Source organism: Lampetra fluviatilis, chromosome 17, assembly GCF_964198595.1.
Source record: "Lampetra fluviatilis chromosome 17, kcLamFluv1.1, whole genome shotgun sequence".
Lineage (NCBI taxonomy): Eukaryota > Metazoa > Chordata > Hyperoartia > Petromyzontiformes > Petromyzontidae > Lampetra > Lampetra fluviatilis.
Window position 1 is genome coordinate 3,693,245 of NC_136291.1, and position 19,887 is coordinate 3,713,131.

Below are 19,887 nucleotides of genomic sequence, written 5' to 3' on the forward strand. Positions count from 1 at the left end.
GATATCTCCAATGCAAATGGACGCCCTAACCTGACCGATAATGCCCAACGATCCCCCATTAGCGGCGTAAAATGGCACATCCACTGGAAGCAGCGGACGACATTGGACTGGAAGAATATTATAAATGAGGTCCGATATAATAGTTGCCGATGCCCCCGTGTCCACTAACACCCTAATCTCAACCCCATCAATAGATCCCGTAACAACGGACGAACCCGCCGAAGCAGCCACAATTCTATGCCCCAATTCCGCCCATTCAATGTCTCCCTGGTCCCGGCCGAACCCCCCTCGCCGAACCGAATCCCCGAACCTTAACCGGCCCTCCTCCGCCGCAACGCGGCGTCCCATGTGTGCCGAATAAACAGGCCGAGCGTGTGAGGTGCCGCGACTTGCCGGGGATTGTAGAGATGACTTGGGCTCTCGGTCGTCGTCCAGCCGAGCTCCCATGGCGCGCTGCCGCGGAGCGCGGCACCCGGACGCCACGTGGCCCCGGAGGCCGCAGTTATAGCACGTGACGAGGGTCGGAGTAGATCTTGGTTGCTCCGACTTTCGGCCCGATCGCAGAGGCGACCGGGCCCCCGGCCTCCAGTCCCCTGGTCGTCCCGTGGCGAACGCCTCCTCTCGTGGGCTGACGACTTGGGGTTCGGCGACCACCAACCCCGGGGCTGCGACGACAGCAGCATTGCAACCAACGCCTTGCTTCCGTTGTAGGGCCTCGTGCGCTTGAATACTCGTGGCGACTCTCAAAGAAGAAATATCAATGTCGTCAGCTGTGTTGATAGGGACCCCCAGGTCCTGCGCCAACTTGAGCAGCTGCTCCAAAACCATCGCGTCTTGGCCCTCCTCGTCCATCCGAGGGAACGCAGCATCAGCAAGAGCCAGCAACGCCGTGCGATAGGCCAGCGCGGTCTCCGTGGCCGCTTTCCGTCTTGCGTAGAACTGATGGCGGCATGTAGAGGGAGGCCCGTAGACCCTGGCCAACAAACCCAGCGCATCCTTCAGCGTGGAGCGGTCCGACTTCCGTGCAGCCCTGAAGGCCGCGAGCGCATCGTCGTCCAGCATGGCGGGCAATGCCCGCAGCGCCGTAGCATCGGACCACGCTGACATCTCTTGATGCGCCAAAAACCTTCGCTGAAATTGGCCCCAGTCTCCGCCTTCCGCCTTGAAGGCTGACAACGTGGGCAGGCGCTGCTGAAAAATGAAGTCATCCGCCTCGTGGTTCCTCTCCGCCTGTCCGTCGGTGTCTAAGATGGCGGCTCCAGCAGCAGACGTAAGATGGCGGACCCCCTCGCGCGCTGATGAAGTCGATGCGCGCGCTTGGGAACCCACCACCACGTGGCGCTCGCCGTTCCCGCCAAAAGTAGGCCCAGGCGCAATGGCGGGAATCCCCCATTCGTTTTGGCGGGAATCTGCGGGGCGACCTTGTAAAATGTCCCCCACCGTCCCCGCTCCTCCCGACGAGCTGATCTCCGCCAAGATGGACGCGGCGGCGAGCAGCAGCTCCGCCAGTCGGGAGTGCGCCTCACGAAGCCCGGCGTCTGTCCCCGGTCGCTCGGCCGGCGCCGTCGACGGACCCTGCAGCGTGGGCAAGTCCTCTTCCTCACCCCCCGCCACCAGCGGCTCCGAGTCGTCCAGGTCTTCCTCGCGGTCAATCCCGTGGGTCCTACGGGTCTTCCTCGTCTCCATACTTGGAAGCCCGTTTCACTTCTGACGCCAGATGAAGTATTGGAAAATGACGGCAGAAAACTCCTTGACGGGAACACACTTCTTTTATTAAATCTTGACTTGTAACAATACAACGCGTGGCCTCTCTTCTTCACACCGCACTTCTCTTGACTCAGGATTCTGTGCTGCCGGCTCTCTGTGCCTCGTGTAGACTCCGCGCCTCGGCTACACTCTTCTCTCGCCTCGTGTAGACTCTGCGCCTCTGCTACACTCTTCTCTCTCTCCTCGTCAGTGCCGGCCCGAGCCTCTTGGGGGCCCTAAGCAGAATTTGATTTGGGGGCCCCCCTCCCACCACGCAGACTCATCTGTGCTAGAAGATTACTCGCTCTTTTTTCTCCTCCTCGGTCCTTTTCTTTTTTCTTTTTTCGGCACCAGAGGGATACGTCCTTTTTTGTGACATGGCTTAGGCGTATTTATTATCGTGACGTACAATTGCGCGCACCTGCCCGCGCCCGCGCCCGCGCCCACGCGAATTGTCAATGAGCCGTGACATCCGTGAGCCGTGACAAAGCAGCAGTTGTCGACAGAATTTTCTTGTCTTGAATCATTTATTCATTCATTCATTAATTCATTTATATCACTTGTTTAAGTTATTTAATTGTAAAAAAAAAAAAAAAAAAAAAAAAACGATTCGGGGGCCCCCTGGTGGCCAGGGGGCCCCAAGCAGCCGCTTAGTTCGCTTATGCCTCGGGCCGGCCCTGCTCCTCGTGTAGACTTTGCCTCTCTCTCGCTGGCTACACCGTATGCATACTCGGCTCGTGCAGACCGTTCTCTCTCGCTGGCTACACCGTATGCATACTCGGCTCGTGCAGACCGTTCTCTCTCGCTGGCTACACCGTATGCATACTCGGCTCGTGCAGACCGTTCTCTCTCGCTGGCTACACCGTATGCATACTCGGCTCGTGCAGACCGTTCTCTCTCGCTGGCTACACCGTATGCATACTCGGCTCGTGCAGACCGTTCTATCTCGCTGGCTACACACTATACATTACTCAGCTCGTGTAGACCTTTCTATCTCGCTGGCTACACACTATACATTACTCAGCTCGTGTAGACCTTTCTATCTCGCTGGCTACACACTATACATTACTCAGCTCGTGTAGACCTTTCTATCTCGCTGGCTACACACTATACATTACTCACTTCTACTCTCCATTTCTCTCCTCTCCGGGCTCTATCTCTACACCTTCGTCTTCATTCTTAGATGGTTCCACTTCTGCCCCTTGCTCCTCTGTGCATCACCTTATATACCCCTTCTTCCCGGGAGACGGAGCGGATGCGGACCTCAACGTCGGCACCGCTCCTCCGTTACCCAATCCCCACGCGCTATCCCCACGATCCGGTTCCGCTCAGCGCGTGTTTCCACTCTCCGACCAATCACACCGCGCTGCTACCCGATCACTCCCTCTGGGCGCGTCACCGGCACACAGCCAATCAGCAGCACTACCCCCACCCGCGCACTGACGCCTGCTCCTCCCCGTCAGCGCGCGTCACCACACACACACCCGTACATACGCGCTGGCACACGACATATACACCCAGCGCGTATCACCACTACACATGTGTCCGCGCGTGCGTCCGCGCGTGCGTCCGCGCGTGTGTCCGTGCGTGCGTCCGCGCGTGTGTCCGCGCGTGTGTCCGCGCGTGTGTCCGCGCGTGCATCTGCGCCGTGTCGTACGACTCACTGATGCACGTCTTGTTGTCCACGTCCAGTGCCAGCTCCATGGGACACCCGCACGCGTAGCCGCCGGGCGAGTTGGTGCACACGTGCGAGCACCCCCCGCTCTGCACCTTGCACTCGTCGATGTCTGCGCCACCGCACGCGCACAGCAGCAGCGGCAACACGCGGCTTGGGACGTCCCATTCTCCGAGATGCGGGGGGGGGTTGGGGGGGGTGGCGGTGGATCCGGGAAAGAATGTGCAGCTATCCACCAACACTGCTGCTGCTGCTGCTGCCTCCGCAGCACTGGGATACAGGCAGCCACGTGCAGCAGCAGCAGCAGCGTAGCCACCACCGTATAGCCTCGACAGACTGTTGGGGCAAGAGCTGTTAGCGAGCACACGCACGCACACACACAACTCTAAATAGCACTGTTGGCTATGTACGGTGCGAAAGGTTCAACACACATAACATACACCACACTCGATTACATAGCTACATACACAGACACATTACACACACACATTACACACACACATACAAAAAAGGTCTCCCGTTTAGCCTTCACAGACTGGTCGGGGAAGTGCTGCTCATGAGCACCTATGAAGGCCGGCACAGCACACGAAGGGGTGGGTGGCCAGCACCACGCCCGGCCGCCTTTGTCTCCCCAGTGGCGATATTTACACATCGCACCAGGCACTCATTTGAGGCTGAGCCTACCTAGGGGAGGCCCAGGTACCGTTTCAGATAATTCAAGGTGCTTCAAAAAAATGTTAACACTTCCGAGAATTTGCGACAACACCACAATAAATGTGCCTGGAGATCACCTAGAGAAGTTTCCAGGGCACGCGTTGACAACGATGGCGATCAAGTGGAGACTCTTTGACTTTTTGAAGCTATTAACATTTACACTTGTTATCACGTTACAGGACATTATCCGTTATTTTTCCATTAAAAAAACGATAGTCCCATATAAGTGTCAACATTTTCTTTGAAGCACCCTGTATACCAGAGTGTAGGTGCGCCTACCCACCCACCCACGCACCACCACCACCTACCCACCCACGCACCACCACCACCACCTACCCACCCACCCACACACCCACGCACCACCACCACCTACCCACCCACCCACCCACGCACCACCACCACCTACCCACCCACCCACGCACGCACCACCACCACCTACCCACCCACCCACCCACGCACCACCACCACCACCTACCCATCCACCCACCCACGCACCACCACCACCACCTACCCACCCACCCACGCACCACCACCACCTACCTACCCACACACCACCACCACCTACCCACCCACCCACCCACGCACCACCACCACCACCTACCCACCCACCCACGCACCACCACCACCACCTACCCACCCACCCACGCACCACCACCACCACCTACCCACCCACCCACGCACCACCACCACCTACCCACCCACCCACGCACCACCACCACCTACCCACCCACCCACGCACCACCACCACCTACTCACCCACCCACGCACCACCACCACCACCTACCCACCCACGCACCACCACCTACCCACCCACCCACGCACCACCACCACCTACCCACCTACCCACCCACCCACCCACGCACCACCACCTACCCACCCACCCACGCACCACCACCACCTACCCACCCACGCACCACCACCCACCCACACACCCACGCACCACCACCACCACCTACCCACCCACCCAAGCACCACCACCACCTACCCACCCACGCACCACCACCCACCCACACACCCACGCACCACCACCACCACCTACCCACCCACCCACGCACCACCACCACCACCTAGCCACACACCCAAGCACCACCACCACCTACCCACCCACGCACCACCACCACCACCACCACCTACCCACACACTGCCGCTTGTCCACGTGCAGCTGGAATCCGGGTGTGCACGAGCACCTGTAGCTGCCCTCCGTGTTGCTGCACGCCTGGCTGCAGTTGCCGTTGAATAGCGAGCACTCATCCAAGTCTGGGGTTGGGTGGTGGACACAGAGGGGGTTCGGGGCCGTCCATAAATGACGTCACGCGATTTTGGAGGATTTTTGACCGGCCCCCCCCCCTCAAAACCATATTTCCATTTTGAAAATTAAACATGCTTCAAATCGCTTTAAACTATTGTCATTGTAGTGCGTATTTAATGTGGCGCTGCACTTTGATGTTATAACAATTCTATATTTGTTTAAAGTTGCGCATTTTGATGTGACGTCACATTTCTCAACCCCCCCCCCCCCTCGTCACACATCGTCACAAATGCCTGACCCCCCCCCCCCCCCCCAGGTGTGTAACGTCATTTATGGACGGCCCCTTAGCTCGTTTCTATGACGCTTCCCAAGGTTGAAAGCTGGAACGCGTTAGCGCTGTCCATCTATGCATGCATTTATGTTGAACTTGTGGGAGGTGCGGGGGAAGAACAACAAACTAAACACAAAAAGCAGTTCTCAAGAAACGAGTTTTCAATCTAGATGATGATGATTCGAAACTGCATCGCTCCAAGTGGCTTCCTAACATCAGAAGGAAGAGCGTCGCAGACAGCCGCAGAAGTGCATCTGAAAGCGCACGATGCGGTGACCGCCTTTCTTCGACGGCCAGCCAGAAGCCGCCGCTGCTGCTGCGAGAACGACCGGAGTTCGCCTGATGATCGTGATGATGATGATGATGACGCTTCACACTCCTCGACGAGATCGGCGAGGTATTGCGGTCCATTTGTGGCGAGCACTGTGCGCGCAACGAGTGCGACCCTGCCATGCCGCGCGTGCCCGAGTGAGTGCGTGAGTGCCCGGGGGGAATCGGACCGATGCAGTCGCGCGCGTCGGGTGCCACCACGTAGCCCGCGTCGCACTCGCATCGGAAGCTGCCCGGCTCGTTCACGCAGAGCCTCGCGCAGCCGCCCTGCACCACCGTGCACTCGTCGATGTCTGCACGCACGCACGCACAACAAAGACGAAGGTTTCCCACCCCCCCGCTCCGTGTAGCCTAAAAAAAAGTGCTGTTGGAGAGTAACATCTAATGAAGGCCGGCACGGCGCACTAGGGGGACGGGTGGCCAACACCACACGTGGCCGCCTTTGTCTTCCCCAGTGGCGATGTTTACACACCGCGCCAGGTACTAATTTAAGGCTGAGTATACCTAGGGGAGACCCAGGATCGGTTCAGATTATCGCCATTGGTGTTGGCCGTGAACGGGAATCGAACTCAGGCCACCGGGTTCGTAGCGCAGCGCGGCTTTAGAACTTAGGCACAGACCTTCAAGTTGTGATTCCGCACCTCCGGCGAGCACGCCCGGGCCACGTACGGTGCGAAAGAAATTCAACGTAGATCGTACGCAAGAAGAAGAAGAACCACCACGTCGCCATCTCATCGTCATGGACATCATGCACCACCGCACCACCTCCATGGCTACCCACCCACCACTGCTCCCAGTGGCGTAGCTAGGATATTTTGCGCCCGGGGACGAACTATAAAATTGGTGCCCCCCCCCCGTTTAATCACATACCAAAATGTAATTACATGACATGTAGGCTGTGTGTGGCGGGATATATAAACTTTTAGGTTGAGCTGTAGATTCGTGCAGTAGCTTCAGGCTGCCGCGCCCGCCGCAATAAGTTATAATGTGACGTTGTAAGCCTCATTTTGGCGCCCCTGTACCTTGGCCCCCGGGGACATATGTACGCCCCTGCCCCCCCCCCTAGCTACGCCTCTGACTGCTCCCCCCCCCTGCTCCCACCCCTCCCCCCCGGCGGTGCTGGGACTCTACCGAAGCAGGAGAACCCATCGCCGTTGAAGCCCTGGAGACACTGGCAGAAGTAGGAGCCGATGATGTTCCCGCAGCGCGCGTTCGCGTCACAGCCGTGCTTCCCGCTCGCGCACTCGTCCTCGTCTGCGCGGCAGAGACGGGGGGGGGGGCGAGGCACGTGACGAATGTGTCTCTTCTCAATATGATGCCCGCGGTCGTGGCGGTGGTGATATGCGAGGGCTGTGACATCGTGGGTGGTAGCAATTTGGTATCACGATCGAAGCGAGGACGCCGATGGTGGTGGTGACGGTAGTGGCGGTGATGATGATGATGGTAATAATAGAAAAAGGGGGAAAACCCTATTATTATATTTTGGTACTGGCAAAGGAGGTCTAATGATGATGATGGTATTGGTGGCATTGAGTGCGTGTGATGCCCGTGATGACGGTGGTGCTGTTAGTGATGGAAGCGTTGGAGGTATTGATTGTGCACGATGTTGATGATGATGGTGGTGGAGTTAGTGGCTGTGGCATTGCGAGTGAATGCGCGTGATGCTCCTGATAGCAACGAAGGCGAAGATCACAGTGGTGCTGGCAGTGATTGTGCATGGGGCTCATGATGATGCTGATTATGACGACGATGATGATGCTGATTATGCAGCTGATCGTGACGACGACGATAATGCTGATGACGATGGCGTCGGTCGATCAGGAAGACGCTGTTTGCCTTCGCAGGTGGTGCCGTTGCCGCGGTAGCCCGGGGGACAGGAGCAGCGGTAGCTCCCGAGTGAGTTTTGACACACGCCGCGTCCTGCACACAGCCCCGGCCTCTCCACACACTCGTCCACGTCTGTGCACGCGCGTACGTACACACACACGCACGCACACACACACACACGTACACACACACGCATACACACACACACACACGCGTACGTACACACGCACACACACACGCATACACACACACACGCGTACGTACACACGCACACACGCGCGTGTACACGCAGCAGCTTCGTGCACATTAGGGGGCAGCGCTTTCCCCTCCCGACGCGAGAGTGCAGAGTAATGTTCATCACACGACAATCGGATGGATATTTTCAATGCTCACGGTAGGAATCTAGTCCGATTAGCTGGAAACCCGAGTTTAATTTTACGGGGTTTTTGTGTGTGTGCAGTCCGTAGTCGGTAGCGGTAATGTAGCAGTTAGCGCGCTGCGCTACGAACCCGGGGACACAAGTTCGATTCCTGCTCATGACCAACACCAGTGACGATTATCTGAACCGGTCCTGGTCCTCCCCTAGGTCGACCTCAAATGAGCACCTGGTGCAGTGTATAACCATCGCCACCCGGGAGATAAAAGCAGCCAGGCGTGGTGCTGGCCACCCACCCCCTCATTCGCAGTACCGGCCTTCATAGGTGCTCGCTAACAGCACTTGCCCCAACAGTCTGTTCAGGCTATACGGGGATATTTGTCTTTGTTTGCAGTCGTTCGTGAGATGAGTGGCCATCAACTCGCTGGACCTAAGAACCAGGTGAAGAGTATTTGGCTGCTATACATTTCCACATGATAAGCCACTCCCTTGAGCTATCACTTGTGTCCAGGTCGCTTCTGAAAGAGTGCAAGAAAGCTCAGTGGGCCTTACGTGGTACAATAAAAAAAATAGTTGAGTTTTATTTTGTTTGTTTAGGTGTAATTCAGGGCGGTTGAACACCATGTTTGAACCCAATTTTTTTTAAGTAAAGCGGAATCATTCCACTCCGTAAAACGGGTGATGTCATCTTTTTTTTTGCTTCGACAGCCTACCGTGAGCATGTGCGCGCGCGCGAACATGTGTGCGTTTCACGCACGCGAGTGCACATGTGCGAGTGCGCGAACATGTGTGCGTTTCACGCGCTATTCACCGATGCACGCAGCCCCTTGGGCACGGAAGCCGCCCTGGCAGACGCAGGCGTAGCTGCCGAGGTTGTTGACGCAGAGGTTGCCCAGCTCGCGCCGGCACGTCTCCTCGAAGGTGCACTCGTCCACGTCTCCACGGCACCACGGCGGGGGTTGGGGGGGGGTGCGGAGTGGGACGGGTTCAGCGGAGATGGGCGGAAGCGACGGCGAATGACAGAGGAGACAGCGGCGGAACGAACGCAAAACAAATACATTGGGTCGTTTAAAATCAGAGGGAATAGGACTCGTCATTAGACAGGATACGGGAGAAAGTAGAGGACGCAGGGTACTGAGAATAGGGGATATATGATGCATGTATGTTGAAGTTCTTTTGCACCGTACGTAGCCAGCCGTGCTGATCGGAGGTGCGGGGAGGGACGACAACACGAATGTATGCCACAGAGGTATTTCCAATGGTTTTTTTTTGGGTGAATTAAACACATTCCTGCGGAGGGAGCTGGTAGGAACGTTGGGTTGCTCGGTCAATGGCCAGGGTCAACGGCGGCGTGGTGAATTCCGCAAATATGCCCGACTGTGAGGGCGGGCACAAGCCGGCGTGAGTAGGTTAAACATTGAGTTTTATAAGAGCACCACGGGGTGACCAGCCCCTCCCCACCCAGCCCCACCCCTCCCACCCCCCACCCAGCCCCACCCTCCCCACCCAGCCCCTCTCCACCCTCCCCTCCCCACCCAGCCCCACCCTCCCTACCCAGCCCCTCCCCACCCAGCCCCTCCCTGCACGACGGTGGTGGCGGTGGTGGCGTCGTGGCTGTGGTGGGGGCGGTGGCGGCGGTGGTGGCGGCGTCGTGGCTGCGTTACCGATGCAGGCGCGGCTGTCCAGTGAGAGCACGAAGCCCGACTCGCATGCGCACGAGAACGAACCCGGCGCGTTGCGGCACACGCCCCTGCCGGAGCACGCCTGCAGCCCCGTGATCCGCGCCAGCGCGCACTCGTCCACGTCTGCACGCGCGCACACACAAAGATCCCCCGTATGATACAGGTTTTATTTGGGGTTAGATCGCGTAAATATATAGAAATGTGTCGTTAAACCCGCCACCACCCGACACAGCTAACTAGTAAGGGTTGTCACGTAAACAGAACGTGCCAATTCGTCACTAGTACAGCACTAGTGTGTAGTGTAGTGTATAGTAGTGTAGTGTATAGTAGTGTAGTGGATAGTAGTGTAGTGGATAGTAGTGTAGTGGATAGTAGTGTAGTGGATAGTAGTGTAGTGGATAGTAGTGTAGTGTATAGTGTAGTGTATAGTGTTGTAGTGTATAGTGTTGTAGTGTAGTGTATAGTAGTGTAGTGTGTAGTGTATAGTGTTGTAGTGTATAGTGTTGTAGTGTATAGTGTTGTAGTGTATAGTGTTGTGTATAGTGTAATATACTAGTACGGCTTCACCGGTGTGTTGGAGAGCCAAGCCACAACATTTACAATCTGAGTACGACGTTTCACCAGTAATTACAACTAGCTTCATCAGGCGACAGCCAGATTTGTATAGGTGCGCAGATGTGACGACAACACTTGTGCACTCTTCTTGCGCAAAGTGGGGGGGGGGGAGATTAATGAATCAACGTACTTCATGCATGTGCATTATGCGAGCCCATTGATCTTGTACTTCCATCCCCCGTATAGCCTTCACAGACTGTTGGGGCAAGTGCTGTTAGCGAGTAGCACCTACTAAGGCTGACGTGGCACACGAGGGGGCTGGTGGCCAGCACCACTCCTGGACCGGTTCAATAATACGCCACTGGTGTCGAACTTGGGTTGCCGGGTTTGTAGCGCAGTGCGCTAACCACTGCACTACCACTGCACTACCACTCACGTGCACACGCAGGCGCACCCACACACGCGCACACAGCGCAGTAGGGCAGTGGCAGCGGCTTGAGCAGTGGCAATACAAGGAGACACAGAAGAGGTGTTATCGATACGTGTCGTGCGGAGGCTTTCGTGACCAATATTACGATTCGTGATTGTCTTCCTGTGCGTTCGATCACCGTGTGCGTATACAGCAACGTCGATTTGAGCTGCAATGCCCGACCGCCTGGCAAGGCCAAACAAATCAAGTTGTCACGTGGGCAAATATGCCAATTGATTTAGATTTTTTTTGGCAAACCGGTACGTAGATTTAAAAGCAAGTCAAATTTTGATAGGTGGGTCAAATCATTTTTTTGTCTCGCAGGACATTCATTGGCCGCGTTGTCTTCAGCGGCGTAGCTGGCTGTGTCGCGCAGCATCGCTCCACATTGTGCTGAGTGACGCTGCATTGTGCTGCTCTTATCACGTATGCTGGACTTCTTTCACGCCGTACGTAGCCAACCGTGATAATCGTAGGTGCAGATGAAGGACAACAAACGAAACACAAAAATCAGTTCTAAATCAATGCGTTTTCAATCTAGATTATTTAAAAGTGCATAGCTCCAGTGGCTTCCTAATATCGGAAGGAAGAGCGTTCCAGACGGCCACAGAATCGCATCTTAAAGCGCGCGATGCGGTGACCACCGTCGTTGTTCTATGCGCGGTCGTGTTGCGCTTCACGGTGCAGGACTTTGCTGCGCCGTGTTCAGCGGTGCGGCCGGATGCGTCACTGCACGCCGATCTGCTACGTCGCGTCACGCGTTGCTGCACCGCGCGGTACTGGTGCCACACTGCGTCGTGTTGCATCATGTCGTGCTGCGCTTTGTGCTGTCGTGTTGTACTACATCGTGTTGTGCGGTACATCGCATTGTGCCGCGTTGTGCCGCGTTGTGCCGCTGCACGCACCCTCGCACCCTGCGGGCCCCATGATGTAGCCACGCGTGCACTCGCACAGGAAGGAGCCCATGCGGTTCGTGCAGTTGGCGTGGAGGCCGCACGGACCCGGTCCCAGCGAGCACTCGTCCACATCTCCCACGGCAATGCAAGAACACACGGGGGAGGGGTGGTGGGCGGGGGGAGGATGAGAGGGAGGGGAGAGGAGAGACACAGGGAGAGGTAAGCGGCAGAGATGCAAGGGGAGATACAGGGATAGATAACAGGGGAGAGACAGATCGAGACGAGATGGGAGCCAGGGAGAGAATAAAGGGGAGGTAATTGAAGAGATGACAGGGGAGATACAGCGATGGGAGTGGAGATGAGGGGAGAGGAGAGAGTGGTAAATGGGTCAGTCTGTCACTGGGTTTGCAATTACAAGTTGATGCTTCATCCGCTCATGCCTCTCTCACTGGGTTTACAATTAGGCGCTTCGTTTGAGCGATTCAAGTGTTACACCAGCAGATATTATCAGCTGTGGCACACGGCGTAAATATGGAATGGAAAAAAAATAACCCATCAGTCGAGAGAACGTCCAACGGGGACTAAGTCGAGAGAACGTCCGACGCACCCAATAAAGAATGGCGCAGGGTGGTTGGGCTTGCGATAAACGGGCGCGAAACAACAACAACAACAATCCGCGTACGGAACGTTTCGCCGAACGTATCCGAGACGTTGGCTGTCAAAGTTGGGGGGGTTGGGGGGGAGGGGGATGGTGTGGGGGACGACGACACACGACTGGGAAAAACGCCGAACGCGACGGCGAAACGAAGAGGCGGGAACAAGAGCGTTGCTTTTTTCTGCAATTCCGGCAAAGAAAATAAACGGAAGACCATCTCCGCGCGTCCCGTTACCGACGCATCCCGGCCCCTGGGCTTCGAATCCGGCGGGGCACGTGCAGTTGTCCCCCTGGCGGGTCGTGCCGTCCGGGCAGCCGCAGCCGCCCCCGTTCAGGGGCACCAGCTCCCCGGCGCACGGGTCCAGCTCGCCAGGGTCGACCGCGACCTCCTCCACGGTCTCCACCACCGTCTCCGCCGCGGTCGTCCCGTTCCCCTCAACAGGGGGAGCTGGGCAAGTGGAGAGGGGTCAGGGGTTAAGAGGACGGAGGTGGAGCAAGCTCTATAACGTCGGGAGCGGTGGTGTAGTGGTTAGCGCTACGAACCCGGCCGACCCGAGTTCGACTCCCGCTCGCGGTCGACACAGGTGACGATTATCTGAACCGGTCCTGGGCCTTCTCCTAGGTCGACTCGGCCTCAAATGAGTACCTGGTGCGGTGCTTAAACATAGCCACCGGGGAGACAAAGGCGGTCAGGCGTGGTGTTGGCCACACCACCGTCTCGTGTGTCGTTCTGGCCTTCATAAGTGCTACTCGCTAACAGCATTTGCCCCAACAGTCTGTGAAGGCTACGCGGGGGATCTTTGTCGTTGTCTTTGTGTTGTTAATAAGTTGCGAATACATAGCCAAGGACGTGGCAGAGCTTGCTAGGTCTTCGAAAACTGGGAATTTTACCCCCCCCCCCCCTCCTCCACGCTAGAGATACTTTTAATTCACCTCTGTGTTCCCCCGTTGACTAAAAACGGCTCTAAACTCCGTTAGAATTGGGCTTCACAGACCCCACCAATGCAGCCACGCGGCGCAGTGGTGACAGCGTGCGGGCGACTTGCATTCGGAAACGGCTGCGAGTTACAAAGTCCTGGGCGGCGGTCGACTTGGTCGTTCATCCCTCCAGGGTTGATTTTTTAAAAAAAATGAGGACTGCTTTGTGCGTCGGGAGGACTGCCGGAGCATGGGGGAGACGTGCGGTGGTGCTGGAGGGGGGGGAGTGGAGGGAGAGTTGTTTCGAGAAAAGTGGAGAGGTTGTGGCTGAGTTAGGAACGGGGAGGGGGTGGATAACGTCGTTTCAGTCGGTGACCGGACCTTGACAATTGGACCATCTGGGAGTGATTTCGGGGCCAGAGGGGAAAACAAACAAGAAAGTCTCCAAAAAATCTGGTATGTGCACATGGACACGCGCACGCACTCACGCACGCACACATGTGGGGCTGCGTCCCACTGCCGGTTGTCGGTTGATGGACAGAGAATTATTTCTGGTCTGGTCTGCGCTGCGCTCTGCTCTTACGACCAAGTGAAGTATTTCCATTCGCATCGGCAAATTTTTACTTTTCCCATTTAAGAAATATCGTTATAACGATTTAATAGAACCATCTGATGAGAGGAGAACTGAAGAGTAGTGTTAGCGGAGTGACGCTTTAGAGACATTTAACTCCGGAACATAATTCCGCACGCAAAAATAGAACTTGTATGGCAGGAACCGAAAGACAGTGTGATCGGCCAATAATATATCAAAGAAAGTTTCGGTGAGTCTCAAGACTCCATTTCAAGAGGGTCCTGCATTGGGTTGGTTTTGACGAGCGCTTGGCTACATGTGTAAGGAAAAAAAATGCACGCACGCACATAAAGGATAACATTCGACATCCGCACAGATGGATGCGAGAATATACTTGCTGTACTGCCAGTGGTGTGGCATGGTTGTTGACGTGTGCCCTGGTGCAAGGAACGAAATGGGACCTCCTCTACGTAACTGGGCGCCTGGGCCGCTCCGACCTATTGGCCGTGGTGCAGTTGCACCGCCTGTACACTTTTTATAGCTGCAGCACTGGGGTACTGGCATTTTCTGGCCACCCCGACAGCATCGCGAAGTTCGGAATTTCGCTCATCGGCGTGATCCACCAACCGATCACAGGCGGTGTGTGTGCGCTGGTGACGTGTGATTGATGAGGGCGAGGGGGTGGGGTGGATGGTGGTGGATGATGGGTGTTGGGAGATGGAGGTGGGAGACGAGGTGGAGAGAGACACGTACCCCTGATGGGTTCTGCTGCGGTGTCTGCCACGCTCCGGATCACGTCGTCGATGTCGGCCAGTTCCTGCGTGCACACACGCCAGCGCGCGTCCGCACGCACACAAAGCTCAATGAGGACGCGAGCAAAAGTGCACGCACAACAGAGGTCGCAAACGGGTTTTGATTCCTTACCCGTACCCGGCCGCACCAGGGTCGCAAATGGGTACCCGCACCCGTACCCGGCCGGGTACGGGTACTCGTTCCCTACCCGTACCCTACACGAAATTAGTGACAAACGGTTACTCACCAGTGACTCACGGCCTACCCGTACCCGGCCACACCAGGGCCGCAAACGGGTACCCGTACCCGGCCGGGTACGGGTAGCCGGGTATCGGGTAGGGTACGGGTATCGGGTACCCGGTTGCGACCTCTGACGCACAAAGCCGCGCTACGGTAAAACCTCTCGAAGACGGAGCCATGGGGGGGGGGGGGGGAGATCTCTTTGTGTTCTGGATGATGTCTGGCATCCTGTGGATCTCATAATCAGAGGCAGGCCCGTTCAACATCGGAAGCAATGCCACGTGCGTGTATGATGAGAACAGTTCTCCCACAAGCAAGGCACGGCCAGATGGCTGAGGGGTCGAGCGAGGAGCTCGAAATTCGGGAGGTCGCGAGTTCATATCCTGGCTGCGGGTTGACTCAGCCCATCATCTCTCCAGGGTCGATAAATGTGCGCTACTTCTTTGCGGGGAAGTCAACGTTAGTTGTGCTATGGACACTCTCCACAGGGATAGGAATGTGCAATTTCCTCCATCGTGCTCAGGGCCGGGAATCACCTCCGAGAATAAAACAAAGAGAGGAGCTCTCTGCTTCTCAACTTTTGTTTGTATAAGAATCGTGAACAGCTGCACACAGGCAGAATGTCCGCGTGCCTTCGGAAGCAACACAAGATTTCGTCTTCAGGTGGAACAGTCACAGCATGATAGCTGTATCTCACTTGTCGTGATTTTTATTTTATTTTTTATTTTACTTTTATTAATTTTAATTTTTTACCTACGTGACTTTACCGAAAAAAACCTAAGAATATGAATCCTTGCAGTCACGAAAGCTTCAAATCTAGGGGGGGGAGGGGTCAAGTATTGACATATTTTTGCGTACCTACTAAATGGATGGCCCCTTATCGATCAAGAGACACAGCAAGGAATTGTTTTGCTCACTATTGCTTTTCCACGCAGGTATTTATGGAGCCATTAAGAGCTGCAACCCCGATTTACGTCGGGGACGCGTTCCCGAAATGCGCGACGACGAATATTGAAAAAAACGACGTAAAATCGAAGCGATTTTATCCCCCTCTCCAAATCATCACCAAAATCACCCAAAATGCTTGTGCTGCGCATCAACAAAACAACGCACTCCGCGGGAAGTTTCTTTCGATGCGCGACGGCACTCTTTAAGGCTGAGTCGACCTAGCGGATGCCCAGGACCCATTCAAGTATCGCTCGCCGCTGATGTTAGCCGAAGAAGGGAATCGAACCCAGGTGGCGCAGCTTCGTGGCGCAGTGCGCTTAGCACTACGATACATAACAAAGACAAAGTTACCCCCAATAGCCTTAGCAGACTGTCAGGGCAAGTGCTGTTCGCGAACAGCACCTACGAAGGCCAGCAACACGCCCGGCCGCCTTTGTCTCCCCTAGTGGCGACGTTGTTGACGCACCGCACCAAGTTCTCATTTGAGGCTGAGTCGACCTAGGGGCAGCCCTGGACCGGTTCGGATATAATCGTCACTGGTGTTGGCCGTGAGCGAGAATCGAACTTGGGTGGTCGGGTTTGTAGCGCAGCGTAGCGCTAACCGTTGCTCCACCGCTCCCCACACGATACACACACACACGAAACACACACACGATACACACACACGTGTCCTGTCAAGTGCTTGCATATTGTTAATGCAGTCACGTGATGCCGTGTACCTATTGTGATACCAAATTAGTGCTGCTGCTGTAGCATCTATTGTGTGCTGATGTTGTGTGACCTGTACGCCCTTTTCCCTGTTTGCGCTGTGCCATCGCCTGTTGTGTGTGTCTGCTGTGTGTGTCTGCTGTGTGTGTCTGCTGTGTGTGTCTGTTGTGTGTGTCTGCTGTGTGTGTCTGCTGTGTGTGAACTGCTGTGTGTCTGCTGTGTGTGTCTGCTGTGTGTGAACTGTTGTGTGTCTGCTGTGTGTGTCTGCTGTGTGCCTGTTGTGTGTGTCTGCTGTGTGTCTGCTGTGTGTCTGTTGTGTGTGTCTGCTGTGTGTGTCTGCTGTGTGTCTGCTGTGTGTCTGCTGTGTGTGTCTGCTGTGTGTGAACTGCTGTGTGTCTGCTGTGTGTGTCTGCTGTGTGTGTCTGCTGTGTGTGTCTGCTGTGTGTGTCTGCTGTGTGTGTCTGCTGTGTGTGTCTGCTGTGTGTGAACTGCTGTGTGTCTGCTGTGTGTGTCTGCTGTGTGTGAACTGCTGTGTGTCTGCTGTGTGTGTCTGCTGTGTGTGAACTGCTGTGTGTCTGCTGTGTGTGTCTGCTGTGTGTGAACTGCTGTGTGTCTGCTGTATGTGTCTGCTGTGTGTGAACTGCTGTGTGTCTGCTGTATGTGTCTGCTGTGTGTGAACTGCTGTGTGTCTGCTGTGTGTGTCTGCTGTGTGTGAACTGCTGTGTGTCTGCTGTATGTGTCTGCTGTGTGTGAACTGCTGTGTGTCTGCTGTGTGTGTCTGCTGTGTGTGTCTGCTGTGTGTGTCTGCTGTGTGTGTCTGCTGTGTGTGAACTGCTGTGTGTCTGCTGTGTGTGTCTGCTGTGTGTGTCTGCTGTGTGTCTGCTGTGTGTGTCTGCTGTGTGTGAACTGCTGTGTGTGAACTGCTGTGTGTCTGCTGTGTGTGTCTGCTGTGTGTGTCTGCTGTGTGTGAACTGCTGTGTGTCTGCTGTGTGTGTCTGCTGTGTGTGAACTGCTGTGTGTCTGCTGTGTGTGTCTGCTGTGTGTGAACTGCTGTGTGTCTGCTGTGTGTGTCTGCTGTGTGTGAACTGCTGTGTGTCTGCTGTGTGTGTCTGCTGTGTGTGAACTGCTGTGTGTCTGCTGTGTGTGTCTGCTGTGTGTGAACTGCTGTGTGTCTGCTGTGTGTGTCTGCTGTGTGTGAACTGCTGTGTGTCTGCTGTGTGTGTCTGCTGTGTGTGAACTGCTGTGTGTGAACTGCTGTGTGTCTGCTGTGTGTGTCTGCTGTGTGTGAACTGCTGTGTGTCTGCTGTGTGTGTCTGCTGTGTGTGAACTGCTGTGTGTGAACTGCTGTGTGTCTGCTGTGTGTGTCTGCTGTGTGTGAACTGCTGTGTGTGAACTGCTGTGTGTCTGCTGTGTGTGTCTGCTGTGTGTGAACTGCTGTGTGTCTGCTGTGTGTGTCTGCTGTGTGTGAACTGCTGTGTGTGAACTGCTGTGTGTCTGCTGTGTGTGTCTGCTGTGTGTGAACTGCTGTGTGTCTGCTGTGTGTGTCTGCTGTGTGTGAACTGTTGATTGTCGTGTTTAGTTTGTTGTCTTCCCCCCGCACCGCCGATCAGCACAGTTGGCTGCGTACGGTGCGAATGAAGTTCAGCATACAGTACATATGTCCTGTATGTTCTGCCGTATCATCTCCCATGTTCTGAGTGTTGTCATGAATCTTCCGCTCTTGTGCCCTGTATCTCATGGTTTCCAGTATCCACTAATCTGCACCATATATCCTTCATGGCCCATGCCCTCTGCCGTGTCCTGCTTTCTGTACCGTGTATCCTCCGCGTGATGTATCCCATGTGTCCCCGCACCTCTGATCAGCACGGTTGGCTAGGTACTGTGCGAAAGAAGTTCAACATACATCACACGTCCCATATTCTCAGCGCCCTGTGTCCTCTGCTCTGTGTCCCGTAATCCTGTGCGATGATGAGTCCTGTTCCTTCTGCCCCTCTGCTCCGTGTCCCGTATCCTCTGCAAGTCGGATACTTCGTGGTGTCCTGCATTCCGTCCCGTATCCTCTGCATCCTTTGCTCTGTCCCGTTTCATTCGCGTCCCGTTCCCTCTGCACGATGTCCAGCGTTCCCCGTGTCCCTTTATCCCGTCTGATGATGCGTCCTGTTCTCCCCTCTGCTCAATGGCCTGTCATCCCTATCTCTGTTGTACCCCATGGCCTACATCCCCTTGCGCTGTGCCGTGCCGGGGTCCTGCCTTGCCTCCATACATCCACCTACCTTGGCCGACCATCCCTGCGCCACGGGTCGTGGTGCTGCGGGCAGCTGTTGCTGTGCCTCGACAGTGGACGCGCACAGCGCCACGCAGAGAAGCAGCAGCAGCATCTTCATCGTCGTCATCATCGTCTTCATCATCATCCCCGCGCACACAGGCGCAACCAGGCGGAGACAGCAGAAGCTCCAAACACAGCAGCCAGGAGCAGCAGCAGCAGCCAAACTCGAGCCGGCGTAACTGCGCGAACGCACGGAGTCAAGCCTCTTTCTTCCCGATGTTAAAGAGTTGATCCGAGTGACGCACGAGTTGATCAATGTGACACGCGTGAACGACTTGAAGCTTTCGTCTTCTCGCTGCGTCTCCTTTGATTGCGTTACTTGAGGATTCCACGCGATGATGCTGCGTTGGTGTTGGTTGATGATCGCGAAGGCGCTTTGCGAGACAGAGGCGAGGGCTAAGCCGATGTTGGTGTTGTGCAGCAGGCAGCTCTAAGATTATGCCGGGACAGGACTAGGATTCGAGGCTGTGGTTGATGTTGTTGTTGGGTGGTTGGTGTTGTTGTTGGGAAGGGGGGGGGCTGAGGAATGGGGTGGGATGGTAATTGGGGGAGGGGTGGGGATGTGCATGCACCACCACCACCAACCCCATACAACTTCATTCTTACAACTTTGAACACAACCACAACCACCACCAACCCCCCATCGGCCACATGCCCTTCCAAGCATTCCTGCCTCGACTCCCCTCTGAGACTCTCCTCCGAGACTCTCCCGCTCATAGGAAGTGCATGGGAGGCTGTTTGTCGTCAGGCTGACGATGTCCATGACAACAAACACCCGCTCTGCGCTCGACATCGTCGGCTCTCGGAAGCTAAGCTAAGCAGGCGTTGTGAACCTGGATAGCGAGACGGTGATTTTGATGGGGCGACCACCACCACGTG

At 55.8% G+C, this 19,887-nt stretch overlaps 1 protein-coding gene across 1 annotated transcript in view; it reads right to left on the reverse strand.

Annotated features, from left to right (window-relative positions):
* The window catches only part of LOC144936832 (uncharacterized), a 39,792-nt gene extending 20,125 nt beyond the window's left edge, over positions 1 to 19,667 (reverse strand). Inside the window, exons 1-11 of the mRNA XM_078863996.1 lie at positions 18,956 to 19,667; positions 14,748 to 14,811; positions 12,741 to 12,953; positions 11,860 to 11,982; positions 9,913 to 10,053; positions 9,060 to 9,185; positions 7,882 to 8,004; positions 7,177 to 7,299; positions 6,216 to 6,338; positions 5,270 to 5,392; positions 3,411 to 3,533 (exon numbers count right to left, since the gene is read on the reverse strand). Of these exons, the coding sequence (XP_078720122.1) occupies positions 3,411 to 3,533; positions 5,270 to 5,392; positions 6,216 to 6,338; positions 7,177 to 7,299; positions 7,882 to 8,004; positions 9,060 to 9,185; positions 9,913 to 10,053; positions 11,860 to 11,982; positions 12,741 to 12,953; positions 14,748 to 14,811; positions 18,956 to 19,093 (1,420 nt within the window). The 5' untranslated portion in view covers positions 19,094 to 19,667. The remainder of the gene's footprint in view (positions 1 to 3,410; positions 3,534 to 5,269; positions 5,393 to 6,215; positions 6,339 to 7,176; positions 7,300 to 7,881; positions 8,005 to 9,059; positions 9,186 to 9,912; positions 10,054 to 11,859; positions 11,983 to 12,740; positions 12,954 to 14,747; positions 14,812 to 18,955) is intronic.
* Positions 19,668 to 19,887: the final 220 nt, after the last annotated feature.